The 23,463-nt window shown below is 44.5% G+C and overlaps 1 protein-coding gene across 1 annotated transcript in view; it reads left to right on the top strand.

The window, feature by feature from the left end:
- Positions 1-22,118, top strand: part of LOC124798393 (ribonuclease kappa-B) — a 28,160-nt gene extending 6,042 nt beyond the window's left edge. Inside the window, exon 3 of the mRNA XM_047261770.1 lies at positions 21,099-22,118. Within this exon, the coding sequence (XP_047117726.1) occupies positions 21,099-21,200 (102 nt within the window). The 3' untranslated portion in view covers positions 21,201-22,118. The remainder of the gene's footprint in view (positions 1-21,098) is intronic.
- Positions 22,119-23,463: the final 1,345 nt, after the last annotated feature.

Raw genomic sequence — 23,463 nt, 5'->3', positions numbered from 1 at the left:
TCTTTCCTCCCATTGCGTCTTTGAGCGGTCCAAACATATGGAAATCACTTGGGGGCAAGGTCTGGTGAGTATGGTGGATGAGGAAGACACTCAAAATGCAGGTCTGTGATTGTTGCAACTGTTGTACGGGCAGTGTGGGGCCTTGCATTATCACGTTGCAAAAGGACACATGCTGAAAGCAATCCACGTCGCTTTGATTTGATTGCAGGCCGCAGATGATTTTTTTAGGAGATCTGTATATGATGTACTGGGGACAGTGGTCCCTCTAGGCATGTAATGTTCCAAAATGCCTTTTTCGTCCCAAAAGAGAGTCGGCATAACCTTTTCTGCTGATGGTTCTGTTTGAAACTTCTTCGGTTTTGGTGATGAGGAATGGCGCCGTTCCTTGCTCGCTCTCTTTGTTTCCGGTTGGAGGAAGTGAACCAAGATTTCATCCCCAGTAACGAATCTTACAAGGAAGTCATCACCTTCTCGTTCATAGTGCTGAAGAAGTTCTACACAAGCATCAACACGTCGTTCTCTCGTTTCAGGAGTCAGCTGCCATGGCACCTATTTTTCAGACACTTTCACAACTGGAGCACATCATGCACAATGTGGTGTGCTGACCCATGACTAATCTGTAAACATGCTGCAATGTTCTGTGGAGTCGCAGCTCGAACCTGACCTGGACGAGGAGCATCTTCCACTAAAGGCACACCCTTTGCGAGCTTCCTACTCCATTCGTAGACTTGCTGCTGTGACAAACATGCATCACCGTACTGAACCTTCATTTGTCAATGAACTTCAATAGATTTCACATCCTCACTTCACAACAACCGAAGAACAGAATGCTGTTCTTCCCTGGTACAAGTCGCAAGTGGGGCGGCCATCTTTATACTGATAACTTGAAGTTGTGTGTGCATCTGCACCATGCTGCCACCTGCAGACCATTCTGCATGCTCTTTGTAGCACGCTTACCAACTTACAGGATATCGGCACAAAATTTAAATTTGTTATTACAAATTTAAGGTTTTCATTGACTCGCCCTCTTAACTCGGTATTCTTTTCAAACCCCTCCAGTGTAACTCCTTTGGATCACTATGATAACAACTGAAATAATTAACAGCATAACTTAAATCAGGTTGGCTGGTTGAGTTACATACAGCACGTACAGCAAACATACTATTAATTTTCTGTGCGACACTTTTTTTCATGCAATCTCCTGTCACCCCCCAGGGGGTCCACAACTCTTTTGTGGATATGTGTGTAGCGAGCACGGGACCCCGAGCTAATGTGGCCTTCCTTCCTTTCCGGGCTGCATACCTTCCCTTTCCGCATCCTTCCCCATCCCCCAACTTCGCTCCCCCCCACCCCCACCCCCCCCCCCCACCCCCCTCACCTCTGGCTCTTTCCTTCCCTTTCTCCCCCTCTGGGAGTATGGTTTGTGCCTACGTCCGGAGACGGACGCTCGTAAATGTACCGCATTCTTCGCCTTCCTTGCTTGTATGTCTTCATCCTTCCTTTGTCCTTCTCTTTTCCTTACCTCTTCTCTTTACCCTTTTCTCCGCTGCGGCGTTTGAGACCTCTCTTCTTTCCTTTCCCTTTCTCTTTCTTCCTCCCTGTGCGTGTCTGAAGGCCGACCCACGCCTTTTTGTGCGTAGCCGGTGACGGGGTAACGCGTAATTCCCCGCCCCGGGTAGACAGGTAGGACACGTACGTACCCCCTGGTAACGGCCAGGCCCAGGGAGGTGTGATTACCCGAGCTGATACCTTCCGAAAATGCTGATTGGTCCCTCCGTCCCTTTATCGGGAGGTGTGACCTGAGGTGTGAACAATCACATAAGGCGGGAGTGCCCTCAGAGAGGGCCCCCACAAGGGAGGAGCGTGCCATCGGAGACGCCGGTAATCATGGGGATTCTTCCGCAATGGTTTCCTCACCTTCCACTATGTCTGCTCACAAACGTAAGTTCACTGAGTCTCGGCCACAGTCAGTTCTTCCATCGTTGCCACAGTTCCTTGTTGTTTCTCGGTCTGACGAAGGTCACGACTTCTCCATGGTCAACCCTTTCATTATTCAGAAAGGTGTCGACACAATTGCAGGTCATGTAAAGTCTTGTTCCAGATTACAGAATGGCACCTTGTTAGAAACAGTCAGTGCCCTCCAGGCACAAAAATTGCTGCGTACTTCACTGCTCCACACCTTCCCTGTCCGGGTTGAAGCGCACCGCACTTTAAATTCCTCGCGTGGAGTCGTTTATACACGCTCCCTCGATGGATTGTCTGATGAAGAAATTCAGTACTACCTGTCTGACCAGGGCGTAACGGCTGTTCATAGAGTTATGAAAAGGGTTGACACGAACTTCATTCCAACCCGCACTGTCTTCTTGACATTTGACAAAGTTCAACTCCCATCAAAAATCAAAGCAGGCTATGGGATAATTTCCGTTCGCCCTTACGTCCCGAACCCTACGCATTTCTATCGGTGTCAGCGGTTCAATCACACTAGCCAGTCCTGTTCCGATCCGGCTAAATGTGTTACGTGTGGCAAGGATGCCCATGAGGGTGCCTGTCCACCTCCATCCCCTCGCTGCATCAATTGTATGGGTGACCACGCTGCTTCCTCTCGAGATTGCCCCGTTTTTAAGGACGAAAAGCTCATCCAGGAAATCAGAGTGAAGGAAAACGTGTCGACCTTTGCTGCTCGAAAATTATTCGCCAGTCGACAGCCCACCATGCCACAGACAGGAAAATACAGCACTGTCCTTGCCTCTCCTCGGCCAACAAAGGAGGTGGCCACACAGACTTGCGACCTCACCTTTAGTGCCACGGTCGTCAGATCGGTCAGCGCAAAGATCGCCCGTTCAACCTCACCACTTTCGCCTGCCCACTCTATGGCTCACCATTCATCGGGTTCTGCTAAATCTCGAGCCCAAAAGTCAGACACAAAGACTTCGAAAAAAGAGCACACTCGTGAAGATTTTTTACGTACCCCAACTTCACAACCATCGGCTCCTCCTTCTTCTAAACATCATAATTCCAAGAAGGCTACAAAGAAACCCAGTTCACCTTCTCCGCCAAGGCGTGTCCCATCTACAGCACCTCCAGGCAGAAATCGGCCTCGGCCGTCTTCTGTGTAGCCGAGGTGCACTGCTGGCGGCCGATCAACCGGCCGATCACTGGTGGCAGGAGCTGTTCCTGAACAACCTATGGATCAGGATCTTCTGCCTTCGGCTGAATGCCACTCCATGCTGTCGGTCGCAAGCTCTGAGCAGTCATTGAGTTGACAGCAACTTTGGTCACATTCCTCCATTTTCTGTTGACCCTATGTCCATTATCCACTGGAATATCTGCGGCATTCGAGCCAATCAGGATGAATTGTCGATCCTCTTATGATCCTACTCGCCGGTCATCTTCTGTCTTCAGGAAACAAAGCTGCGTGCCCATGACCGCTTTGTTCTCCCTCATTTTCAGTCCGTCCGATATGATCTCCCCTCTGTTGAAGGCACTCCAGCACATGGAGGACTCATGATTCTTCTCCATGATACTCTCCATTATCACCCAATCCACTTAAACACTTCCTTCCAAGCTGTCGCCGTCCGTCTTTCCCTTTCCGGATACACGTTCTCTCTTTGTACTGTATACATTCCATCGTCCACACCAACGGCACGAGCTGATCTCCTTCATCTTCTTGGTCAGCTTCCTCCCCCCTATTTGCTGGTTTGGGACTTCAATGCCCACCACCCACTTTGGGGATCTCCACATCCTTGTCCACGTGGCTCACTATTGCTAGACGTCTTCCACCAAGCGGATCTAGTTTGCCTCAACACTGGGGTCCCCACATTTTTGTCTGCCTCCACGACAAATTTCTCTCATTTGGACCTTGCGGTCGGTACTGTTCCGCTAGCTCGGCGCTTCGAATGGTTCGCCCTTGATGATACACACTCGAGTGACCACTTTCTATGTGTTCTTAGACTGCAGCCTCAACTGCCATATATGCGGCCGCAACGCTGGAAGTTTGCCCAAGCCGATTGGACACTTTTTTCGTCTCTAGCGACATTCGATGACCGTCGCTTTCCCAGCGTCGACGATGAGGTCACACATATTACCGACGTTATTCTTACAGCTGCGGAACGTTCAATACCACGCACCTCTGAATTGCCCCGGTGCCCCCCAGTTCCTTGGTGGAACGAGGCATGCCGTGATGCAACACGTGAGCGGCGACGTGCTCTTCGCATTTTCCGCCACCATCCTACTTTGGCCAACTGTATCCGCTATAAGCAGTTCTGTGCGTGATGCCGTCGCGTCATCCGCGATAGCAAGGAGGCAAGCTGGAAATTCTTTATTAGCTCATTTAACACCTTCACTCCCTCCTCGGAAGTTTGGAGTCGGCTTCGACGGTTCCCAGGTGCGCCTAGTTTCTCCCCGGTCTCTGGGCTCACTGTCGCGCATGATACATTAGTGGACCCCGTCGTAATTTCTAACTCATTGGGTCAGCACTTTGCTGAGATTTCGAGCTCTTCAAATTACCCGCCAGCGTGTCTCCCGAAGAAACGTGCAGCGGAAGTGCGACATCTTGCTTTCTCCTCTCAAAGTCGCGAAAGCTACAATACTGTTTTCTCCATGCGGGAACTCCAACATGCACTCTCTTCTTCTCGCTCCTCCGCCCCAGGACCGGATGGTATCCACGTCCAAATGTTGCTGCATTTATCAACCCATAGTCTGCGTTACCTCCTTCACCTTTATAATCGAATTTGGACCAACAGTACCTTTCCCAGACGATGGCGGGAAGCTATCGTCGTTCCCGTTCCGAAACCTGGAAAGGACAAACATCTCCCCTCTAGCTATCGCCCCATTTCTCTCACGAGTAGTGTGTGTAAGGTTTTGGAGCGTATGGTGAATTACTGTTTAGCTTGGTGGCTGGAATCCCGCAGTCTTTTAACACCTGCCCAATGTGGATTCCGAAAGCATCGTTCTGCAGTTGACCATCTTGTTGCTCTCTCCACTTATATCATGAACAATTTTCTCCGGAAACGCCAAACAGTAGCAATATTTTTTGATCTGGAGAGAGCATACGATACCTGTTGGAGGACAGGCATCCTCCGCACACTGTTCTCTTGGGGCTTTCGAGGCCGGCTGCCCCTTTTCCTTCGTGAATTTATGGCAGAGCGCACATTTAGGGTGCGGGTCAACACTACTCTCTCCCGTACTTTCTCCCGAGACAACGGGGTACCCCAGGGCTCCGTGCTGAGTGTTGTACTGTTTGTCATCGCCATAAATCCAATTATGGATTCTCCTTCCTGATGTCTCGGGCTCCCTCTTTGTGGACGATTTTGCGATCTACTACAGCTCTCAACGGACAAGCCTTCTTGAACGACGTCTTCAAGGATGTCTCGATCGCCTCCACTCTTGGAGCATCGAAACCGGCTTCCGTTTTTCTCCCAGTAAGACCGTTTGTGTTAATTTTTGGCGATGAAAGGAGTTTCGTCCACCCTCCTTACATCTAGGACCTGTCAACCTTCCGTTTTCAGGCGTCGCTAAATTCTTGGGTCTTATGTTTGACAGAAAACTGTGCTGGTCCTCCCACATTTCCTATCTTTCGGCTCGCTGTCTGCGATCCGTCAACACCATCCGTGTCCTGAATGGTACCTCCTGGGGAGCGGACCGAGTGGTCCTTCTCCGCCTCTATTGCGCCTTCCCCCCTGCGGGTCCGGGGATTAGAATAGGCCCACGGTATTCCTGCCTGTCGTACGAGGCGACTAAAAGGAGTTTCAACCGTTTCGGCCTTCCATGTGATGGTCCCCCTTGGGGTTTGACCTCCATTTTTCAAAATTCTACAGAAGTACGAGCCTTTTGGGGAAGGACACCTTACGTGGTGTACCACTGGTCCTAAGTGCACTAAGACCTTGGCACTCAGCATTGCACTGGCGTTGTAACCATACCCACTATTCCTCAACTTGGGCCTCAACGCGTGATGGGTTGTCCAAGTTACGCACATAGTGCATCTCCATCTGCACCAGCGATCATGATGGACTTTCCATGGCACCAGAAATCCAGCACGGTAGCCAGCCCGTTGTGGTGGGGTCGTCATGTACCCTCTAGGTTGTAGCCCCCTGACAACACAGGGATCGTACTGCCGATACCTGAGCTGCACCCTCCCCACGTCGGCCAAGGAGTAGATGCCCGTCTTCTTGGGGCATCAGGACTCCCGGCAATGGTCATCCTGCCAGGTGGCCCTTGCTGCGGCTGGGTGGCGCCCGTGGGGAGAGCCCCTGGTCGGAGTGGGTGGTATCGGGGCGGACGTTTCGCAGATGAAACATCAACATGTATCAGGTCGCTCTGCGGCCGAGTCTTTCAAAAGAAAAGGTACCGTTTCTAGTTCTGGTTCTCCTGCCCTTTCCCCCTTGGCCACTCCATGGGAGGAGGGACAGGCCCGCCGGCTTGGGGCGAAGTACTTCCCCCGCTATTTGGTCTGTTCTCGAACCGATGGGGGCACGTTCGCCACCTCCAAGCCCATGTTCTTTGTTCAGCACATTGAGGACGTCTTCGGGGAACTCGAGGCTCTCAGCAAGATGCGTTCAGGGTCCGTTCTTATCAAGACCACCTCCGCCACACAGTCGGCGGCGCTCCAGGCGTGCGACCGCCTAGGGGACATCCCAGTATCCATTGTCCCACATCTGGCACTAAATAGGACGCAGGGGGTTATTTTTCATCGTGACCTCCTGCTACAATCTGATGAGGAGCTCAGGGCCAACCTGGAGCGCAGAGGCGTGCATTTCGTCCGGCGAGTCCAGCGCGGCCCCAAAGACCGTCGCATCGACACCGGGGCCTTTATCCTCGCCTTCGAGGGGGACGTTCTCCCGGAGAAGGTAAAGGTGATGTGCTACCGGTGTGACGTGCGACCTTACGTCCCGCCTCCTATGCGCTGTTTTAGGTGTTTGCGCTTTGGGCACATGTCCTCACGGTGTGAGGCTGAGCCCCTTTGTGGCGATTGTGGACGTCCTCTTCGTGAGGAACATACATGCACCCCACCACCTCGGTGCGTTAATTGTCCTGGCGTCCACTCTCCTAGATCCTCAGACTGCCCCGCATATCAGAAGGAGAAGAAGATACAAGAAATCAAAACTTTGGATCGGCTCTCTTATTCTGAGGCCCGGAAGAAGTACGACCGCCTCCATCCCGTGTCATTGACCACTTCGTTCGCCTCAGTTGTGTCCACTCCTTCCGCGGTATCCTCACCCCTATCCTGTCCTCCCTCCGCCTCCTCTGCCCATCAGGGGGCTCTGCCTCCGCCTCCCAAATCCCTCCCTTCCAAATCCTCCTCCCCCGTGGGGCCACCCCCTCTGCCCCAGGGGCCACCCTTCCTCCTCCTCCTCCTCCTCCTCCTCCCCCCACGCCACCTGAGAAGCGATCCTCTTCTCAGGCGTCCATCGGGGCAACGTTCCGGACCCCAGCTTCCGAGGTCCGGCGTTCCAAAACGGACCCCGCGCGTGAGGACCTTCTTCGGGTCCAGCCCACCATCCCTGTGCCTCCTCGGCCTTCCAAGAAGGCCTCCAAGAAGAAATCGCTATCCCCCTCTCCACCCCGGCGCGTTTCGTCTGACGCTCCATCCATAAGTCGCTGCTCCCGGCCGTCCTCAGTTTCGCCGGGACGCTCTGCTGCCAGGCACTCCTACACAACCAGGGACAGCGGCCGCGGCTGGCGACGAGTCGATGGAACCGGATCTGCCTCCCATCGGTTGTAGCGTTGTTCCCTCGCAACCTGGCCCTCCGCGGCCGTCGAGGTGACCAGCTCTTCCCCTGTCTCGTTCCCCCAACCTTTTGACTAGCGATGGCGTTGTTTCATTGGAACATAAGAGGTATTCGATCTAATCGAGAGGAATTACAACTGCTCCTCCGCCTGCACTGTCCACTCGTCCTTGGTCTCCAGGAAACCATGTTGCGCCCGACTGACCGTATTGCCTTTACCCACTATACCTCGGAGCGGTATGACCTCACCCCTGTGGACGGTATCCCAGCTCATGGTGGGGTCATGTTGCTCGTTCGGGACGATGTTTATTACCATCCCATCCCATTGACCACCCCACTCCAAGCAATAGCTGTCCGCATTACTCTTTCTGCTTTTACCATTTCAGTTTGTACCATCTACACTCCACCGTCATCTGCTGTTAGTCGGGCTGACATGATGCACCTGATAGTTCAGCTTCCCCCGCCGTTCTTATTGTTTGGCGACTTCAATGCCCATCATCCCCTCTGGGGCTCTCCTGCATCCTGTCCAAGAGGCTCACTCTTGGCGGATGTCTTCAACCATCTCAATCTTGTCTGCCTCAATACCGGCGCCCCGACTTTCCTCTCGGACTCTACTCATACCTACTCCCACTTGGATCTCTCGATCTGTTCTACCACTCTTGCCCGTCGGTTCGAGTGGTATGTCCTTTCTGACACCTATTCGAGCGACCACTTCCCCTGTGTCGTTCGTCTCCTGCACAACACCCCATCCCCACGTCCTTCGAGCTGGAACATACTGAAAGCTGACTGGGGACTTTACTCCTCCCTGGCGACCTTTCCGGACCACGATTATCCCAGTTGTGACAGTCAGGTCGAATACCTCACGGCTGTTATCATCAATGCTGCCGAACGTTCCATTCCTCGTACTACTTCTTCTTCAAGTCGCGTTTCCGTCCCCTGGTGGAACGAGGCTTGTAGGGACGCTATCCGTGCTCGACGACGTGCTTTACGCACCTTTCGCCGCCATCCTACGTTGGCGAATTGTATTGAATACAAACGACTCCGAGCGCAAAGCCGTAGAGTCATCAAAGACAGCAAAAAAGCTTGTTGGGCCTCTTTCACCAGCTCCTTTAACAGTTTTACTCCCTCTTCCGTCGTTTGGGGTAGCCTGCGCCGGCTGTCGGGCATTGAGGCCCACTTCTCAGTACCTGGCCTGACGTCAGGTAATGAGGTCCTTGTTGATCCTGTGGCTGTCTCCAACGCCTTTGGCCGCTTTTTCGCGGAGGTTTCAAGCTCTGCCCATTACCATCGTGCCTTCCTTCCCAGGAAAGAGGCAGAAGAGGCTCGGCGACCTTCCTTCCACTCGCTGAATCTGGAAACTTATAATGCCCCCTTTACTATGCGGGAACTCGAACGTGCACTTGCACTGTCCCGGTCCTCTGCTCCGGGGCCAGATGCCATTCACGTTCAGATGCTGGCACACCTTTCTCCGGCGGGCAAAAGCTTCCTTCTTCGTACCTACAATCGCGTCTGGACCGAAGGTCAGGTCCCCATGCATTGGCGTGACGCCGTTGTTGTTCCTATACCCAAACCCGGGAAGGATAGACACCTTCCTTCTAGTTACCGCCCCATTTCTCTTACAAGCTGTGTCTGTAAGGTGATGGAGCGCATGGTTAATGCTCGGTTAGTCTGGATTCTTGAATCTCGACGACTACTTACTAATGTCCAATGCGGCTTTCGTCGCCGTCGCTCCGCTGTTGACCACCTTGTGACCTTGTCGACACTCATCATGAACAACTGTTTGCGAAGGTGCCAAACGGTAGCCGTGTTCTTCGACTTGGAGAAGGCTTATGATACCTGTTGGAGAGGAGGTATCCTCCGCACTATGCACAGGTGGGGCCTACGCAGTCGCCTGCCCCTTTTTATTGATTCCTTTTTAACGGAATGAAAGTTTAGGGTACGTGTGGGTTCCGTATTGTCCGACGTCTTCCTCCAGGAGAACGGAGTGCCTCAGGGCTCCGTCTTGAGCGTAGCCCTTTTTGCCATAGCGATCAATCCAATTATGGATTGCATTCCACCTAATGTCTCAGGCTCTCTCTTTGTCGATGACATCGCGATCTACTGCAGTGCCCAGAGAACATGCCTCCTGGAGCGCTGCCTTCAGCGTTGTCTAGACAGCCTCTACTCTTGGAGCGTGGCAAATGGCTTCCGGTTCTCTGAAGAGAAGACGGTTTGTATCAACTTTTGGCGATATAAAGCGTTCCTTCCGCCATCCTTACATCTCGGTCCCGTTGTTCTCCCATTCGTGGACACAACTAAGTTTCTAGGGCTCACGTTGGACAGGAAACTGTGTTGGTCTCCACATGTCTCTTATTTGGCGGCCCGTTGTACACGTTCCCTTAATGTCCTCAGAGTTCTTAGCGGTTCATCTTGGGGAGCGGATCGCACTGTCCTACTTCGCTTGTATCGGTCCATAGTCCGATCGAAGCTGGATTATGGGAGCTTCGTCTACTCGTCCGCTCAGCCATCCCTCTTACGCCGGCTCAACTCCATCCACCATCGGGGGATACGTCTTGCGACCGGAGCCTTCTACACTAGTCCTGTTGAGAGTCTTTATGCTGAAGCTGCCGAGTTACCATTGACCTACCGGCGCGACGTACTGCTGTGTCGGTATGCCTGCCGGCTGTTGTCTATGCCCGACCACCCCTCTTACGAGTCCTTCTTCGCCGATTCTCTCGACCGTCAGTACGGGTTGTATGTGTCTGCCCTGCTGCCCCCCGGAGTCCGCTTCCATCGCCTGCTTCGACAATTGGATGTTGCCCTCCCTACCACCTTCAGAGAGGGTGAGAGCCCGACACCACCTTGGCTCCAGGCTCCGGTTCCTATTTATCTCGACCTCAGCTCACTCCCGAAGGAGGGTACTCCGGCTGCAGTGTATTGCTCACGGTTTGTCGAACTTCGTGCTCGACTTGCCGGTTACACCTTTATTTACACCGATGGCTTCAAAACTGACGATGGTGTCGGCTGTGCCTTTGTCGTCGGGGCCGCCGCCTTTAAATACCGGCTCCTCGACCAATGTTCCAGCTTTACGGCCGAGCTTTTTGCTGTCCATCAGGCCGTTCAGTATGCCCGCCGCCACCGCCATTCATCGTATGTACTCTGCTCTGACTCACTCAGTGCTCTTCAGAGCCTTGGAGCTCCCAATCCGGTCCATCCCTTGATTCAACGGATACAGCAGTCCCTCCATTCTTTCGCTGATAATGGTGGTTCTGTCCGCTTTCTGTGGGTTCCTGGACATGTAGGAGTGCCTGGGAATGAGGCTGCGGATACTGCAGCCAAGGCTGCAGTCCTCCTGCCTCGGCCAGCCTCCCATTGTGTCCCGTCATCTGACGTTCGTGGGGATGTATGTAAGAGGCTTGTGTCGTTGTGGTGGGATGCTTGGTCATCCCTCCAAGGAAACAAGCTCCGGGCAGTAAAACCGCTCCCAACTGCTTGGACAACATCCTCCCGACCATCTCGGCGCGAGGAGGTCCTTCTGACCAGGTTGCGGATTGGGCATTGCCGGTTTAGCCACCGCTACCTGCTCTCCGGTGACCCAGCCCCGCAGTGCCCTTGTGGTCAGGCATTAACAGTGCGCCATGTTTTATTGTCGTGTCCCCGTTTTAGTCAATTTCGTGTTATCCTGTCCCTGCCATCTACTTTACCGGATGTTTTAGCTGATGACGCTCGAGCAGCTGCTCGTATTCTGCGTTTTATAACTTTAACTGGCTTGTCCAAAGACATTTAACCTTTTTACTTATTTTATCTGCATCTTTGTCAGGTCCTTCTGATGTCCCCCCATCCCCTTGAGTTTTAGCAGATTCCGTGTGCTCTAACACCAGTGACTGGGCGCTAATGACCTCAGTAGTTGAGCGCCCTTAAACCCTACCCAAAAAAAAAAACAAAAAAAAAATATCTATTGCGCCTTAGTGCGCTCGAAATTGGACTATGGAAGCATAGTCTACTCCTCTGCTCGGCCGTCTATTCTTCGGCGTCTCGACTTTATCCACCACCGTGGATTACGTTTAGTGCCTGGAGCTTTTTACACCAGCCCTGTGGAAAGCCTTTATGCTGAGACTGCTGAACCTCCGCTGTCCACTTGGCGAGCAGTCCTTCTGAGTCGTAATGCTAGCCATCTGTCTTCCATGCCTGCTAATCCAGCCCATGCCATTTTTTTCGACGACTCTTTTGATGTAGGGTATGCAGGCCGCCCCACCTCCCTACTACCACCGGGAGTCCGCTTCCGTCAACTGCTCCATTCTCTTTCCTTCCGCTTTCCTAACACCCTCTTGACAACTTGGGGTACAGCACTGCCTTGGCTCCGTCCCCGGATCTGCCTGCTCTGTGACCTTTGTCGATTTCCCAAGGATGGTACCCCTTCACTTGTTTATCGTCGGGCATTTGCTGCTCTATGTGCACAAATGACGGAAGCCACATTTATTTACACCGACGGCTCGAAAACATCGTTAGGTGTAGGGAGTGCCTATATTGTTGGCGACACCCCAAATCAATTTCGGCTTCCCGACCAGTGTTCGGTTTATACTGCGGAGCTTTACGCTGTTCTCCAGGCTGTCCATTACATCCTCCGCCTTCAGCGGATACAGTATGTTATTTGCTCAGATTCTCTCAGCTCTCTCCTCAGTCTCCAAGCTATTTACCCTGTCCACCCTCTGGTCCACCGGATTCAGGACTGTCTGCACTTGCTCCACATGGGGGGCGTTTCGGTGGCGTTCCTCTGGCTCCCGGGACACGCTGGTATCTGTGGGAATGAGGCGGCCGATACAGCGGCCAAGGCTGCAGTCTCTCTTCTTCGGCCAGCTATTCAGTCGATTCCCTTCACCGATGTACGGAGCGTTTTATGTCGTCGAGTTGTTCTTTTATGGTACGCACATTGGTTGACACTTCCCCATAATAAATTGCGGGACGTGAAAGCTCTTCCTTGTGCTTGGACCTCTTCCTCCCGAACGCCTCGTCGGGAGGAGGTAATTTTAAATAGACTCCGGATAGGGCACTGTCTTTTTAGCCATCAACATCTTTTAAGCGGCGATACTCCCCCACTCTGTCCCCACTGCTCTCAGCTGTGGACGGTAAGACACCTTTTAATTGAGTGCCCATATTTTACTCCGTTACGCGCCCGTCTCCAGCTGTCGCCTGATATATCGTCAATTTTAGCAGATGACACGCGCTCGGCCGATCGCGTTCTCGAGTTTATTAGTGACAGTGAAATGACATCAGTCATTTGAAGCTTTTTTTGGGGGCCACCAACCCCTTTCTGTAGTGGGTTTTTAAGCCTTCTTTCTGCTTTTAGTTTCTCCAATTTTTTGAGTTTCGTTCCCATTTCTGCTGTTTTCCATTTTCGGTTTCTATTGTTTCCTAAGTCACGGACCGGGCGCTAATGACCATAGCAGTTTTGCGCCCTAAAACCAAAACAAAACCAAAAATCTCCTGTCACCTTCTACTTTTCTGTAATTTAATATCATAGGTGCTTTGATTGGCTTGCATTCAGTCATGCCAAACTTCATCTAAATTTCCATGAAATAAGGCACTATATCCATCTGATGTGCAGTCAATTTTTCATAATTCATAACAGTAGGTGATGTTTTCAAAGTTGTCAACCTGGCTACATTTCATTAGAGCCAAACCCTTTTCGGTGAGAATATTCTCATATAGCCTTCTTGTTTTCAGGTAATTGACACACAGTCCAGTCTTGTTTTTGTTGATTGCTTGCATGTATTATGCTACAGCATGAAGCCATTTTTCTTTATCTGATCTTCTGTAAATAACACTGAAAGTCTCAGGAACATAAACATACAATTCTGCATTTAATTTTATATTACGATTCATGAATGGTGGCAGTTCACACGAGGTATGGACGGGAATTGCATTATTGGCAATCCCAAGCAATAGTTGTGGTAGGCAGATGTGCGTGCTTTCTGCTTGAAGAAAGCATGTATCCTACAAATTGCCTCTTGCTTGCTTATGCAGAATTTATCAAGACCACCATCAGTGATAACAGCTCAGACCAAATGGAATAGAAATTCACTAAACTACTACAGCATTCACAGCAGTGTGTTCAGAACATTTCTAAATCCTCATTGGCTGTCGGAGAATACGTGACGTAGATGTGCAGAACAAGCCTAAACTTGACTGCCATTGTTCGTGACTCCAACTATAATACAGCATAGTCTTCCACCTAAGGTGGGCGCTTCCTTTCTCTGGCACTTCTGCAGGTTTCAGGATGTTTACCATGTTCAACTTTGTTTTAACTTGACATGGTGTCATTTCTGCAGTCATTGACTTTTTTCTTCATTGATGATAATTTCATAGTTTGTGTCGCCTTTGCAAGAAAACCACTCTTCATTATAGGGTCATTCCATATCAAATCACCCAATAAAAAATAAATTTTACACCCACCTCCTTAGATTTTCATGAAATTTGCCGCAAATGGTTCTAATACCATCCTGACAACACCTGCAAATTTTTTTTGCCATATCCCTTATAGTTTTTTTTTATATAAATTTTTATAGTTTTTATGTTTTGCGTTTTCCGAACCTTCGGAAATGGTAAATTTAATTTGTATTCAAAACTTTAAAATTGCTTATCTTAAAAACTCTTTTAGATGACATCATGAATTTTTGCAGCAAGTTTATTTATTACACATATTTGAAGATAAAAATGATACTATTAAAATATATTAATATTTTCTATGAAAAAAATAAATGTATTTTTTTTTAACGGATGTTTTGTTTTATAAGAATTGCAATATCTAGAGTCTCAGACCTGATAGAATATGTGCTCCAAAGGCACTATGCTAGAATCTTCTCTTTCAGGCCAATAAAATGATGCAGCTGGTCCTGAAGGAGGTAGAAATAGAATTTCTGCATCTTCACCATCATTGAATATTGTTTTTACCAGTCCAAAGTACCAGTTACCATCATAATTTGCAGCCACATAGCAATTTATGGATGGTTCAACACGAACCCAATCAGAAGAAGAATGGAAAGAAAAGACAAAGGAGGGTTTTACACTATCTGTAGTCCTTCTAATTTCAAGGTTGGTTGTTGGAAGTGGTTTGAAGTTATGAAAACTTCTTGTTCCAGGAATGGTTCGGGTTGCTGGAAAACGTTTTTCTGGTTTTAACCGTAGCAAATCAGCTTCTTTTTTGTCAGTAAAGTGCAAATGAATGTTTTCAATATTTTTTTCACAAAACTTGTACACGTTGATTGCTGTCATTATTTGTCCTTCGTCTGAAAGCTGTAGACTGGCTTTCCTTAAAATTCTTTTAATGGTTCCTCCTAGGCCATCACAAGTTGACTTCCCATGACTTAGTCCAAAAAAAAGAGTGTTGGGCCTCCAAATCAAAGTCTCTCAAGTGTTCAAATTTTTAAAACTGTTTCTATTTTTGTACTGCCCAACACAACCATCTGTAAAGTAGTGAACTGAGTAATGACAGCCAATTTGTAATTTCTTTTTGTACAAAGTTAACAAAACCAGTGTCATGTTCTTGGTCATCACTAATAAAACAGTGGTTGGAAACAAAAACATTGTTTTCCTCATTTCTTAGAAAAACTCCAACTGGGTGTAGAGTACAACCACCTCTATTCCAATGGTAACTTTGGATCTCATTTTGTATAACAAAGGAATAATTTTCACTGAAATCCACCACAATAATTGCTGTTTTGGGTGGTGGGTCTTCTTTCAATCTTTTAAAGGCTGCTGATTGGGATTTTGCTATAAACGAGTGTGGAGTGAGCTTTTCCAATGACCTAACCAGTAGAGAAATGTAGTCTTCAACACTGATAGACTGTTTGATCATTTCTGCCCTGTCTGTGTTAACCCACTGGCTGATTACAATTTCTTCTTCTAAATCATAATACTCACTTAGTTTTTCAGTTAAGCACTCTGTTAGTGCAGTATTTGCAGGACAGCTGTGGCAATGATGTAGCATGCAGTTTCGGTTTTCCGTGTTGCACACAAGCATCTTAATTAGGTCTTTACAAGATTCTTCAATTTTCACAGCATCCAGTAATAGTTTAACATTCTGGTGGATACTACATACACATACAGTGTGTGTGCCTGCTGCACCAGCAAGGATACACCATTTAGGTCTCAAGAAACAAAATTTTGAAAATCCTACTTCTACCTCGGGATTCTCCCATTTGAAAGAATAATAGAGTTCTCTCAAGTTACACAAAATGAGTCTTTTTTGCATGTACACATTTTTTTGAACACTTACTTTGTCTTTTGTTCCAGGTAGCACCCTGGAACTTTCATCCTTTTCATAAAAATCTGTTACAAGTCTTACTGTATTTTCAGAAAGAGTTTTTACCTTTTTTTTGACAAGGAGTTTCCAAAATACCCTTTTCAGATTTTAGCTTTCTAGCTTGTCGCACCATGTACTCACTTAAATTCTTTCATCACTTTATTTCGACTCCCAAGAATCTGGAGCCAAGGTCAGAATCTGGATTTTTCTAGACTTCCCAACAGATGAAATCTTCTCTTTCATAAGAGAAATCATTACATCAAAATCCTTTGCTTTCTCAACCACACTTGTATCTTCTTCGTCATCATCAGAACTTGGTGCATCGTATTTTAATGCTTTTGAAACCGCCTTTTTGCAGTTTTTTCAATACTGCTAACCTTCCTTTTAAAATAAGACCCTTTACTTTGTTCTGACAAGCCATGAAGCTTTATCGGTGTTAAACCTAAATTATAAAGAGCAATGTTTGTTTGTACGAGGGATTCGTTTCTGGATTCCAATGATTCTAATTCAACCATGATTTCATCATCTGTTTCACTTTCATTGACTTCAACTCTTAATTTTTCCTCACAAACGTTACAGCATGTTGAGCAAAGCTTTTGTCCAGGTTTTATGCTAATATTTTTTGTCAGTAATTGTTTAGAAAGATCCAAGCCTACACTTCTCAATGATTTTTTGATGGGCTTTTTGTGTTTTTTTTAGTGGGTCTACACATATGTTGTTTGATACTTTTCAAAAACATTTAAAAAGTAGAGCTGTGGTGTGAACATATATTCTTAAATTCACACAGATTAATTCCAGATCGTAAGTGTATCAAATCTTTTTCTTCCTCACTCAATTCATATACCGGTTGTAACTTTTTTGAAGGTGTGTAGGTTGTTTGGAAACAGTCAGATTTTTTAAATAACCCTACGCTACAGGTTTGAATATCTGACATACTGATTTCACTTTTGGTCTGATTACTGTTCTGGTTACTTTTATAGGATATTGGAAAAGAATCTCTTTAAACTAAGTAACAGTACTTACTGAAAGTTCGAATAAACTTAATAAAATACTATCCAAGCACTATTTAACACTGTAATAATTTTTTACTTCAAAACACAGGAGTAACAAAATCCAAGCATACATTGTTACTCCAAGAAGACAAAAACTTATTTTCGGTGTCTGTCACTTGGTACTTTTTATTTTTAAAATATAATTAATATTAATTTTAAAAATTAGATAACTATTAAACAGGTTAAAAAGCCAACATAATTTTTCTTTTATCTAATAGCCTATACAATTAAGAGTATTTTAAAACAAATTTGAGCTTTCTATCAGGTCTGAGACTCTTAGATATTGTAGTTTTTGTAAAACATCCGTTAGCTAAAAAAAAATGGAAAAAAAGTTGTAATTTTTTTTTTATTTGGAAGATTTTAATATATCTTTATGGTAATTTTTTTTAACATTTAGATATAATACACAAACTTATTCCAAAATTTCATACTGGTATCTTGAGTATTCTTTAATATACAATTTTTTTTAGTTGTGAGGACACGTTTAAGTTAAGATTTCAGACTGCTGAAACAACGCCAAATCTAAAAACTTTAAAAATGTATTTAAAAAAAACTAGAGACAGAGCAAAAAAATTTCACAAGTGCTTTCAGGATGATAAAAGAAGTAATTGTACAAAGTTTCATCAAAATCTGACATGGTTGGTGTCAAGGCGTGGGTGACTTGACATGGAATGACCCTATAACAAGTTTTCATCAAACTTGATGTCTCTTTGAAGAATTAATCATCTCTTTGGACACCATAGCTGATATCTATTAACACAGTGTCCAACAATGAATGAAGCACTTCTTTATTGTGGAGTCGAACTTTCCAGCCATCACTTCTGCAGGAAGTCATAAATATACTGCTTAACTAAACACTCTGTTTTTGCAACTTCGGCATTTCACGATATCACAAAATAGCAGGCACTGTCTTTTTTAATGCACATGTGGGTGTTCTATTTATCAAGTAAACAGTAGTCTTACTGCTTCTGACCAAAAACGTTTTTAAAGTTGTTCAACAACATGTAGTGAGCCTTGTTTATAATATTCCTATTCACACATTTACAATCTTCATTTTGTTGTGGTGTTTCTCATTATCAACTCGTAATATATTCCCTTCTCCTTAAAGAAGTTTCTCATCTCGTTTGACAGATATTCACCTCCATTATCACAGCAGAATCTACTAATCCATGAAAGCTGTCATTGCTTCATACTGTTTAACATATTCCAGTACTTAAGATTTATTTTGCATCACTTTTACAGCTGTAAGTAGTAATCTTTAAATGTAACAATGTACATTCTTCCTCTATAAGGCATGGGAGTCATTCCAGTGTTTGCTCTTGTCATCTTCTGACTGTGGAAGTCTTGTTTGCATGCCTCCCATGTAGGTGGTGTATGACTCTGGTATCTTCAGATCTTAAATGTTCATTCTTTCCACATGTTTTGGAAGCACCTTTAGATTGGTTCAATTCAGGTGTCATAACCTTTGATGCCAGTTTGCAGCATTTCGAGAAGAAACTTCTTGTCAGGGGTTTCTGGCAAATTCCAGACCATACATTTTCATCTCATTTTCCAATGTCATGGCAACAAAATCCTTTCTTTCATGAATAGTTACTCTTTTGCCTCTCAAACATGGCTTTGAAACCATTTTTCTCCAGTCTGTGCACTGACAGCGATATGAGAGCCAGTCTAGAAACACACAAAATATTTTTAATTGAAATTGGAAACTGCCTGTCTGTTGATAATTGCAGAACCTTTGTTGTTTTTATTTCTCTTATTACAGTCGGTTCTTTTGTGTTTAAATTTACCATACTTTGACATTTAAAACTAAACTGTTTTTCTCAGCCGGAATTGTGTTTGTCACATTCACAGATATTCGTGAATTTGTTTTCCCATTGAGTTTTCCCATGACTGAAACCATTCATTTCTGTTCATATTAAACACTGTATTCTGTCCTGAGTCTACTGTATGATTCTTCTTATTGTTTGCACATTTATTTTCATGATCTATGAATCTATTGTTCCCTAAGCTTAACTCCAGATTTTCTGTGTATAATGTCTCAATTGCAGTTAAGTTGTTATATTCTTGTGACATTGTCAACAAAATATGACAAATGGCATAAAGTTCTTCAGTTGTCACTAGTTGACCGAAGAGCATGTCTCACCGCGTCAAATTCTAAGAAATGCTCAATAAGTATGCTCTTTTGTTGGTTTATGTAGAAGTAACTGGCTAACAAAGCTTTTTCTTCAGATGCATCACACAAGTTATTCCACATTTTAAATGACTATACCCATTATCTTTTCTATTACTCTTGAAAGATACTTTTTATCATGCTTTGTGAGATTTTTCAGTTGTTTATCTTTCTCAGTTTCTTCCTCTTCATCTTCACTTATAGTAAGTGAACTTCGCTTTTTCTGTGTATTCTTCTACAGTGAGGTCCAACAAGTATAATTTGTCTAACATATCTTACATTTGAAATTTCCAGATTCCAAAGTTGTTTCCATGAAAAAGTGGAACACGATACTTGCTTTCATGCTCTTCCAACATTTTGTCATTTCAAACTCGTGAACCAGAAATACAAAACTGCTTGCACAATAGTTACAGTTGAAACTAAACTACCAACTATTTCCATTCCATCTCTGGGCTCATAACCTATTGATGGTTGGGCGGTTGATTTGACCAAACAGCGGGGTCATCGGTTCCATCGGAATAGGGAAGAATGGGGAGGTAAGTTGGCCATGCCCTTTCCAAGGAACCATCCCAGCATTTGCCTGAAGCAATTTAGGAAGTACGGAAAACGAATGTGACTCCAGTGTGCTAACCACTGCACCACCTTGCTCAGTCAAACCTGTCAAGAAGCAGTTTGCAGTGTGTGGTTGCAAGAACACTTAAGTTTAACTGATTTGTTCAGTGTAAAAAAGAAAATAAAGAGCACAGTATATGTTATGCGTAACAACCATCTATTTACAAGTATACTGTACAAGAAAATAAGGGAAGATCAGACTTTCCATAACCAAAGACTAATATATTGAAGAGATCATGAGGAGTGACCTACAAATTGCTATTCCTTCAATCTGAAACTGTATCTATCAAATAGTGCAAATTTAACATGGTATTGATCCCTTAATGATTTCAGTTTGGCCTATTTCCTGATATTTTGCACTCTCCGTATTGTAAAATGCATAAAATATTTTGGGCATATAAGTTCACAACAGAAAAATTATTTAATTATAGCATATTGTGTGCAAGAAACAAGTACATGGTTGTTTAATATGTTCCATAGGATTGAGCTTCAAAATCAGTTCCACAGTATTGACTATTGAGATGCATCCATTCCAAAAAATTGTGAAATAATTAAGGTGTGTGTGCAGGGAACAAGTCTGAGTTGCTCATTTTATATCGGTCGTGCAAATAAATTGGGAGCTGCTTCAATGAGCAATTGTCATTCTGCTGTCATCAAATTGCGTGGAATTTTGGGAAAATAAGCATATTTATACCTCAAAAGAGGACAAGTATATTGTGTACACTATTTTCATATTGTGCTATAACAATCAATTATACTGTCGCAGTTTCATGTCTGTGATTTGGGTGGTACAGTTGTAGAGCATAACAAGCTTGGTTCAGTCATCATTTACTTCCTTAGTCTCTCCCAAGGGATGAAGACTTCAGGTAGTAAGATGATCCAGTAATCTTTGTGACTTTTAGCATGACACATTTTACCTCCCTAGCCCTTTCTCTTACAGCACAGTACAGCTCCTGTAAATTTAAATGACAATCAATCTTTTTCTTAAGTTGCCAAATGATGTCATCTGATGTCTTATTGTTTAGGTAAACATTTTAATATATTCTGGAAAGGCTGATTATTTTGTTGTACATACTTGTTTTTTTCCTACTTAAATTCAGGTTTATCTGCTTCTCCCCCAAGATGTTGAATTGCCCTAATGTGTGCTTGGAACTGTCAGTATTATTGAGTGACTGTTTTTATCAAGAGTGTTTACTATTTTTCCATATGAATTTTTAAGTTTTAAAATATTGACTTTAACTTATTTCTTTTCCTTGCAGAATGCCTACAACTGTTGGATTGCAGCATGCCTCTACATTTTCACACTTCTAATATCAGGACATCAGTTTTATGTTAATAGTCGCTCATCTTTAAGTATGTGAGACACTGAACAAGTAAATGAAAAAATTATCAAATTTCTTCCATTTTCTTGGTCCAATCACCTGAAAGAAATATGTAGCCTCACATTTTAAATTTTGAAATCCAGGTGAACCAGACAAGTATTTCTGTAAAAGTAAGTTTGGTATAAGTAATGCATACTTAGTGAAGTTTCATAATTTATTCGTTTTGAGTAACAATGCTCAATTATCTTTTAAAACTAAGGTGGTAACAGGCATTACAGTTTTTTCATTTTGAATATATCAGTATTAGCCATGGTGTAATTGTTTCCCAAATGCTTACAAGAAGTCGTATCTAAATAGGTTAATGATGCTAGTGAGGTTTTGTTTTTCAAAGGTTGAAAGTTTCAAAGATTTCATTGTAAATGTGTATCATAGATAATTATTATAGCGGTAAAATAATCTAAGTTTATATGAAAATTGTGTGTTGATACTGTACGTAATAGGACAGTTGCATTTGCTGTAAAAGTATATACTTCACTATTTTCTTTCTCTCTCTCTCTCTTTATTTTTTTACAAAGAGTTTTCACTACAAACTGTTGATAATTTTGCAGTTGAAAACAAAATGCACAATTCAGTGGATATAGGGCATTTTATGATTATTAGTATTTCAGTATTGAAAATGTGCAGAATTAATTATTTCCACTGTTGCATTTTTATGCAGATAGAAATACTGTTTTAGTTCTGTGTGATAGTTTAATTTTATAACTAGAACACTCTACTCTGTGTATTTATAAGATTTGCTGCTGAATAATTACATTCCTGTATTTGAAAGATGAGAGAACTTTATCTTAAGGATGCTGGTAACTTTTTACAACCAGACAACAGGAAATTGTCATTTTTCTCTCAACCATGATGTAAATACTTCCTTGTGTAAATAAAGCTTTGTTTGTGAAACAGTCACTCCAGAATTGTTCGAGGTGCCATATAACTTATTATAAAATTGTTAAGCTTGTAAACCATTTAGGATATGGACTTAGTTTCCCATTTATCTCATTTATACTGCAACAATTACATTTATAACTAATCAGTTCTTTAGCACACTAGCTGTGTAATCAACCCTGCCCTTACATTAAGGAATTAATAGTATTCCTTTTAATCATGTTAAAAATTAAACATGTTATAGCAGGTCCCAATAGTTCTGCAAGAGAGGTCATTGCCTAATTGAGTTCTGAACAGAGATGTGAACAAGTGTCATATGACTTTATTAATGGAGATTATACTACATAACTTTTGATTATGTTACTTCATTACGTACACAAGATATTGCTCTCAATAAATGTAGTGTATTCAACAAAGTACAGAATGTAGTATTAAAGCCAGAACTTAATTTTGAACCTTTCAGCTTATAGCTCTTCTATATTACCTTGAAAGTTGCGCACATTTTATAGGGGATACCAGAGGTCAAAATCAGTTACCATCACAGAGAAAGAGTGCCAGAGTGCCTAACATCTGTAGCTTGCACAATTAAGAGCGTACAGATTTTGTTGGAACAGTCAGATGTAGCTCAGGTGCCAGCCACTAAGGCTGGAAATCTGTAAATGCAATAGACTGGCAATAAGAATGCATTCATTAGTGATTACTGACACAAATTCAAGACAATCTTCTCGACTACAGAGAAGAGCTACTTGTATGGTGTTGTAGGTAGTACACTTAAAGTCCTAAAACACAGGAGTTGCAGATCAGTGGCTTACTGTGCTGGTAAGGAAACTAGTACTAATAAAGACAATGAATGAAAACAGTGATGTTGGTCATTTTAATACCACAGAAGATCATTAAGAGTACTTAATATTGTCTTGCGTACCAAGAACAGCATGTCCAGTAAGTGTTAGGTGATGATGAAATGGAAAACATGGTTATACAGGAATCAAGAATTATGGAGTAAATCACCTTACACGAGACCATGACTTCCAAAGTAAACCAACTCCATTCTGGAAACAACTCCATGAAGCTTGTGAGATATTTTATGTAATATTCTATGATAGCATGAAATGCACATTGCTGCCTTATGGTTGGGAAATGGGAGTGCATGTCTTGAGAACTTCTCGCTACATTTCATATAGAGTATGCTTCTTGAGATTCTCAGGAAAGTAAGTACACTTCTGATGATTTGATACTGCAGAGTAGTCTGAGGACAACAGGCTTGGACTCTTGCAGATTGGTCCAATAGACAGAAACATAAACAGAGATGTGGCATTCTATTCACAGCAAATAGTATACGTGCATTGTGTTAGGCCTGTGATGACAA

This window comes from Schistocerca piceifrons, chromosome 5, assembly GCF_021461385.2.
Source record: "Schistocerca piceifrons isolate TAMUIC-IGC-003096 chromosome 5, iqSchPice1.1, whole genome shotgun sequence".
Lineage (NCBI taxonomy): Eukaryota > Metazoa > Arthropoda > Insecta > Orthoptera > Acrididae > Schistocerca > Schistocerca piceifrons.
The sequence above is the reverse complement of the archived record's forward strand: the minus strand, read 5'-3'. Positions and strand labels throughout refer to the sequence as shown.